The sequence below is a fragment of the Cherax quadricarinatus genome, chromosome 69 (genome assembly GCF_038502225.1).
Source record: "Cherax quadricarinatus isolate ZL_2023a chromosome 69, ASM3850222v1, whole genome shotgun sequence".
Lineage (NCBI taxonomy): Eukaryota > Metazoa > Arthropoda > Malacostraca > Decapoda > Parastacidae > Cherax > Cherax quadricarinatus.
In genome coordinates this window covers 22,877,803-22,885,991 of record NC_091360.1, presented here as the reverse complement: position 1 = coordinate 22,885,991, position 8,189 = coordinate 22,877,803, and the positions used below count along the sequence as shown (strand labels likewise).

Sequence of the window (8,189 nt, the reverse complement as noted above, 5' to 3'; positions counted from 1 at the left end):
CTCCTTCTGTAGACTGCAAATATATTTGTAAAAGATGTCTTGATCTAGTAAATGGTAGTTTACATTTCATGTTGCACCAGATCCCCAGACTGATGAGCATAGAAAACCTTTTAGTTTGTAATCCTGAGATGTTTACCTACAACAGACTGCTTCGGAAGCAGACAGGCATGTTACATACTATATTATGGTGACCCACAAGAATTATACCTGTTGAACTCTTCCTATAATAATAACATTGTTTCTGGTACTCAGACAAATCATTAACACTTATTATTTACTGTATAAGTTACATGCACCTTAAAGCTGAAGAAAAGATTACCTTCTTTTCAACAATAATTAATGCTCAAACACATCACTAAAATAAATATTAATATTTTAATTAAAAAGAGATGGTAATTCTGAAGCAAAGACATTCCACATGAAATATCATTCTCTCCTTAGTTGTTTGATGAAGTGGAAAGTGCTTGTTGGTGTGTGTAGCTAAGTTGCCCCATTTTAAGATATATCATTACTTCTATGAAACAACACTGCAGCAGTGAAGAACAGTCATCTGCTTCACTGCAGGGACTCCATCAGTTATAGAATGACTGAAGAATTGCAGCATATTTTTGTTTAACACTTCGTAAAATTAGTTTAACACGGTTGTGGTGGGGGAAAAAAATTTGAGCTTGCGGTTGCTCGCCGGGTGGGTTGGTCTGTGGGTTACACCACTGAGTCAAGTCAGTTAGTAAATCAGTCAAGTCAGTCAGTAAGCCAGTCAGTAAATCAAGTCAGTCAGTAAGACAACCAGTCAGTAAATCAGTCAAGGCAGTAAATCAGTCAAGTCAGTAAGTCAAGTCAGCCAGTCAGCTGGTTCTTTTTAATTGTACAAACTGATGCTTCATTAAGGCCACTCTTAAGCTTATCTGACTTACTGAATGACTTGACTGACTGACTGATTTGACTGACTAAATGACTCTGACTTACTGAATGACTTAAAGTTAGACTTTTTCATTGAAGAGGACCCTGAAACTGTGTCTAGAGCAGCTGATGCCTTTGTACAATGTGCTGCAGGGTAAGATAGAACAGAAATCCATTACAGAATTTATGCACACTCCAGTACAACCATCGACTTCAGTACCAGAGCCTCTACCATCCACCTCAGTATGGCCACAGCATAACTCTCCGCTCAGTTCACTAAGGTATTTGAGGAGGTAGATCATGGTAATGAATATGATATTGTGTACGTGGACTTCAGTAAGGCTTTTGACAGGGTCCCACATCAGAGACTATTGAGGAAAATTAAGGCACATGGAATAGGAGGAGAAATTTTTTCCTGGATAGAGGCATGGTTGACTAATAGGCAGCAGAGACTTTGCATAAATGGGGAGAAATCAGAGTGGGGAAGCGTCACGAGCGGTGTTCCACAGGGGGTCAGTGTTGGGCCCCCTGCTGTTCACAATATACATAAACGACATAGATGAGGGCATAAAGAGCGACATCAGCAAGTTTGCCGATGACACCAAAATAGGCCGTCGAATTCATTCTGACGAGGACATTAGAGCACTCCAGGAAGATTTGAGTAGACTGATGCAGTGGTCGGAGAGGTGGCAGATGCAGTTTAATATAGACAAATGCAAAGTTCTAAATGTTGGACAGGACAATAACCATGCCACATATAAACTAAATAATGTAGATCTTAATATTACGGATTGCGAAAAAGATTTAGGAGTTCTGGTTAGCAGTAATCTGAAACCAAGACAACAGTGCATAAGTGTTCGCAATAAAGCTAATGGAATCCTTGGCTTTATATCAAGAAGCATAAATAATAGGAGTCCTCAGGTTGTTCTTCAACTCTATACATCCTTGGTCAGGCCTCATTTTGATTATGCTGCACAGTTTTGGTCACCGTATTACAGAATGGATATAAATGCTCTGGAAAATGTACAAAGGAGGATGACAAAGTTGATCCCATGTATCAGAAACCTTCCCTATGAGGATAGACTAAGGGCCCTGAATCTTCACTCTCTAGAAAGACGTAGAATTAGGGGGGATATGATTGAGGTGTATAAATGGAAGACAGGAATAAATAAAGGGGATGTAAATAGTGTGCTGAAAATATCTAGCCTAGACAGGACTCGCAGCAATGGTTTTAAGTTAGAAAAATTCAGATTCAGGAAGGATATAGGAAAGTACTGGTTTGGTAATAGAGTTGTGGATGAGTGGAACAAACTCCCGAGTACAGTTATAGAGGCCAGAACGTTGTGTAGCTTTAAAAATAGGTTGGATAAATACATGAGTGGGTGTGGGTGGGTGTGAGTTGGACCTGATTAGCTTGTGCTACCAGGACGGTTGCCGTGTTCCTCCCTTAAGTCAAGGTGACCTGACCTGACTAGATTGGGTGCATTGGCTTAAGCCGGTAGGAGACTTGGACCTGCCTCGCATGGGCCAGTAGGCCTTCTGCAGTGTTCCTTCGTTCTTATGTTGACTGACAAACACCAGCACCCACAATTTAAAGTAATAAATGCTATTATTTCTGTTGCGTTTGTAGTCTTAAGCAGTAAAAACAACATAATACATCACAACAATGAACTACAATTACATATTCCTTTTATTTTTGTAAGATCTGTAGGTCTAAAAAAAGTTGTTTGACTTTTTGGGGGCTCCCAGGTACGTAACCCTATTTTTCCCTAAGTTCTTCAGCTTGTCTAACACGATTTTGTCTAACACAGCATTTTTTCAGGAACGTAACTACCGTGTTAAACGACGGTCTACTGTATGTATGCAATACAAAGTCAAGCTGTAATAATGTGTTTAAAGTGTGAGAAAAATAACTCCCATTTTTGTACTTTACTGTGATTAAATAAAGTAATGGTTTTCTTTATTCGCCTTTGTTTTATTGAATAAATAAATGAGTCAGATATACATGAGACACAATGGTACAAAGGAATGCATTTGTTGTGACCATTAAATACAAGATATCTCAGACAGAAAATAGTAGTGTTCCAGTCTGTATACAAGGGAGTATAAAATGGGACAATATTGTTTAGGTAATACACAATATATTTTACCTCAATTTATATTACAAAAGAGCAAAAAATATATCACTGTGACTAGGTACAACATCATGCTTTTTCTGTTATGCTCAAAGATCCAAAAGTTTCCAATATTTTTGATCCGTCCATAGCATTGGTTCTGCACTTGGAATACCTGAAACAACAATAAAATAAGTATGAATATTAACATTATTATATAATTACATAACAAAAGCAATGTTCTTACAAAACTGATGAACAAAAACTCAGTTGTGTGATGATAACGTTCTCTATAATATTATGTGTTAATGTTGAAGTGATATTTAGGTTTGTGATGAATGGTTTTGAAAACCGACATGTTGAAGATTGGATGGACTCAACACATCGGGTCCAGGCTGAGTGATTGATTACCTCAAACTCCTCCTCTCCTTACACCTTTCTACTTTGTATTGGACTGATGAAGCCACTGTGTGGTGAAACGTTTCCTCAATAAAGATTCCCATGTGTTGCATAAGTGTCTCAACCTTGATATTTATGTTTGTTGAAGTTTTGTTTATATTGCTGAAATATTCGTGTAGCTGCTGCTGCTGCTGTTGTTATTAAGGTGAGTCATGAAAGGAGAAAGGCACTTAAGGAATCAATATATTTAATTAGAGAGAGAAATTGAAAAAAAAGGAATAACAAAAGCCAAAAGAAACCATGAAGTTAAAATTGCAAGGGATTCAAAGATTAACTATTCACTGGTCACATCCCCAGTCTGAAACTAATTCTTATGAAATGGTAGAGAATCTTTTTCCTGAAGGTAATGACACCAATGAATTACATTGCTGCAAACTTAGCAGTCTTGGTGCAATTTATGCGTCAGCAATTCTGCCCACTTTCGGTCCTATTTTAAGGCAATTCCATTGTTTCAGGTGATGAAATTCATAGTTATTTCATTAATATACCATCCATTTTAATAAATGACCACTTTATATGTGTATGCTTCTAAACTGTTGTATTCTGAGCACCTCTGCAAAAACAGTGATAATGTGTGAGTGTGGTGAAAGTGTTGAATGATGATGAAAGCATTTTCTTTTTGGGGATTTTCTTTCTTTTTTGGGTCACCCTGCCTCGGTGGGAGACGGCCGACTTGTTAAAAAAAAAAAACACCCATTCAACTACCCAATAAAGTTATCAGAATTCAGTAATTTGGCCAATTTCACACAAAATTAAAAAGTGTCAATTTAAAAATAGTGTCCATAATAAACAATGAAGACATTGCTGGCACTAAAACATTTCCTGTGTTCATCAGTCACATCACCTGCCAGGCCACTTGCTTTCTATTTTGAATTCTTGTACATAAAAAAACAAGATTTACTCTGTTTCTTGGCTAATATATAACCTGGAAAGATTGTGGTTCACAGCATCCCAACAACTGAATCAGACTATTAAAAATCCATAAAACAGACTGGGGGTTGTAGGAAAGCCTTACCCATCCTCTAGAATATTGACAAAAACTGAATATTTCCACTACTTTGAGCTAAATTTCAAGCTACTTCCAGTCCCAAAACTAATCAAAATCCTCTCTATTTCAGTAATAAGTGTTGCGATGTGATCAATATTATGTAGTATTGTGATATATACTGTGTAATGCTGTAATGTGATGTATATTGAGTAGTGATGTGATGTACATATATTGAAGTGCTGTGTTCTGATATGCCTTGTGTGTCTTCCATTCTATCAAATGATACCAAGAAGCTACCAATGAAACCACAAAAATCCTCCAAAAATACACTGTAAAATCACTATTTTAAATCATACACAAGGTCACAGTTTTGTTTTTCCCATCATTCAGTGCATGGGGCAGGATATTTTTTATACAGTGGACACTCACCATACAGACTCAGTCTTTTGATAATTATTTATTATTTTTTTCATTATCACACTGGCCGATTCCCACCAAGGCAGGGTGGCCCGAAAAAGAAAAACTTTCACCATCATTCACTCCATCACTGTCTTGCCAGAAGGGTGCTTTACACTACAGTTTTTAAACTGCAACATTAACACCCCTCCTTCAGAGTGCAGGCACTGTACTTCCCATCTCCAGGACTCAAGTCCGGCCTGCCGGTTTCCCTGAACACCTTCATAAATGTTACTTTGCTCACACTCCAACAGCACGTCAAGTATTAAAAACCATTCGTCTCCATTCACTCCTATCAAACACGCTCACTCACGCCTGCTGGAAGTCCAAGCCCCTTGCACACAAAACCTCCTTTACCCCCTCCCTCCAACCTTTCCTAGGCCGACCCCTACCCCACCTTCCTTCCACTACAGACTGATACACTCTTGAAGTCATTCTGTTTCGCTCCATTCTCTCTACATGTCCGAACCACCTCAACAACCCTTCCTCAGCCCTCTGGACAACAGTTTTGGTAATCCCGCACCTCCTCCTAACTTCCAAACTACGAATTCTCTGCATTATATTCACACCACACATTGCCCTCAGACATGACATCTCCACTGCCTCCAGCCTTCTCCTCGCTGCAACATTCATCACCCATGCTTCACACCCATATAAGAGTGTTGGTAAAACTATACTCTCATACATTCCCCTCTTTGCCTCCAAGGACAAAGTTCTTTGTCTCCACACACTCCTAAGTGCACTGCTCACCCTTTTCCCCTCATCAATTCTATGATTCACCTCATCCTTCATAGACCCATCCGCTGACATGTCCACTCCCAAATATCTGAATACATTCACCTCCTCCATACTCTCTCCCTCCAATCTGATATCCAATCTTTCATCACCTAATATTTTTGTTATCCTCATAACCTTACTCTTTCCTGTATTCGCTTTTAATTTTCTTCTTTTGCACACCCTACCACATTCATCCACCAATCTCTGCAACTTCTCTTCAGAATCTCCCAAGAGTACAGTGTCATCAGCAAAGAGCAACTGTGACAACTCCCACTTTATGTGTGATTCTTTATCTTTTAACTCCACGCCTCTTGTCAAGACCCTCGCATTTACTTCTCTTATTATATTAAACAACCACGGTGACATCACACATCCTTGTCTAAGGCCTAGTTTTACTGGGAAATAATTTCCCTCTTTCCTATGTACTCTAACTTGAGCCTCACTATCCTCGTAAAAACTCTTCACTGCTTTCAGTAACCTACCTCCTACACCATACACCTGCAACATCTGCCACATTGCCCCCCTATCCACCCTGTCATATGCCTTTTCCAAATCCATAAATGCCACAAAGACCTCTTTAGCCTTATCTAAATACTGTTCACTTATATGTTTCACTGTAAACACCTGGTCCACACACCCCCTACCTTTCCTAAAGCCTCCTTGTTCATCTGCTATCCTATTCTCAGTCTTACTTTTAATTCTTTCAATAATAACTCTACCATACACTTTACCAGGTATACTCAACAGACTTATCCCCCTATAATTTTTGCACTCTCTTTTGTCCCCTTTGCCTTTATACAAAGGAACTATGCATGCTCTCTGCCAATCCCTAGGTACCTTACCCTCTTTCATACATTTATTAAATAATTGCACCAACCACTCCAAAACTATATCCCCACCTGCTTTTAACATTTCTATCTTTATCCCATCAATCCCGGCTGCCTTACCCCCTTTCATTTTACCTACTGCCTCACGAACTTCCCCCACACTCACAACTGGCTCTTCCTCACTCCTACAAGATGTTATTCCTCCTTGCCCTATACATGAAATCACAGCTTCCCTATCTTCATCAACATTTAACAATTCCTCAAAATATTCCCTCCATCTTCCCAATACCTCTAACTCTCCATTTAATAACTCTCCTCTCCTATTTTTAACTGACAAATCCATTTGTTCTCTAGGCTTCCTTAATTTGTTAATCTCACTCCAAAACTTTTTCTTATTTTCAACAAAATTTGTTGATAACATCTCACCCACTCTCTCATTTGCTCTCTTTTTACATTGCTTCACCACTCTCTTAACCTCTCTCTTTTTCTCCATATACTCTTCCCTCCTTGCATCACTTCTACTTTGTAAAAACTTCTCATATGCTAACTTTTTCTCCCTTACTACTCTCTTTACATCATCATTCCACCAATCGCTCCTCTTCCCTCCCGCACCCACTTTCCTGTAACCACAAACTTCTGCTGAACACTCTAACACTACATTTTTAAACCTACCCCATACCTCTTCGACCCCATTGCCTATGTTCTCATTAGCCCATCTATCCTCCAATAGCTGTTTATATCTTTCCCTAACTGCCTCCTCTTTTAGTTTATAAACCTTCACCTCTCTCTTCCCTGATGCTTCTATTCTCCTTGTATCCCATCTACCTTTTACTTTCAGTGTAGCTACAACTAGAAAGTGATCTGATATATCTGTGGCCCCTCTATAAACATGTACATCCTGAAGTCTACTCAACAGTCTTTTATCTACCAATACATAATCCAACAAACTACTGTCATTTCGCCCTACATCATATCTTGTATTCTTATTTATCCTCTTTTTCTTAAAATATGTATTACCTATAACAAAACCCCTTTCTATACAAAGTTCAATCAAAGGGCTCCCATTATCATTTACACCTGGCACCCCAAACTTACCTACCACACCCTCTCTAAAAGTTTCTCCTACTTTAGCATTCAGGTCCCCTACCACAATTACTCTCTCTCTTGGTTCAAAGGCTCCTATACATTCACTTAACATCTCCAAAAATCTCTCTCTCTCCTCTGCATTCCTCTCTTCTCCAGGTGCATACACGCTTATTATGACCCACTTCTCGCATCCAACCTTTACTTTAATCCACATAATTCTTGCATTTACACATTCATATTCTCTTTTCTCCTTCCATAACTGATCATTCAACATTACTGCTACCCCTTCCTTTGCTCTAACTCTCTCAGATACTCCAGATTTAATCCCATTTATTTCCCCCCACCGAAACTCCCCTACCCCCTTCAGCTTTGTTTCGCTTAGGGCCAGGACATCCAACTTCTTTTCATTCATAACATCAGCAATCATCTGTTTCTTGTCATCTGCACTACATCCACGCACATTCAAGCATCCAAGTTTTATCAAGTTTTTCTTCTTCTCTTTTTTAGTAAATGTCTACAGGAGAAGGGGTTACTAGCCCATTGCTCCCGGCATAATATCTAGGCCAAAATTTACCACTCACA

At 38.9% G+C, this 8,189-nt stretch overlaps 1 protein-coding gene across 2 annotated transcripts in view; it reads right to left on the bottom strand.

Annotated features, from left to right (window-relative positions):
• Positions 1-2,854: 2,854 nt before the first annotated feature.
• Positions 2,855-8,189, bottom strand: part of LOC128701814 (ER membrane protein complex subunit 2) — an 85,556-nt gene continuing 80,221 nt past the window's right edge. For both annotated transcript variants that reach the window (XM_070099873.1, XM_053795722.1), the window contains one exon: positions 2,855-3,189. In XM_070099873.1, coding sequence (XP_069955974.1) covers positions 3,105-3,189 — 85 coding nt within the window. In that variant the 3' untranslated portion in view covers positions 2,855-3,104. The remainder of the gene's footprint in view (positions 3,190-8,189) is intronic.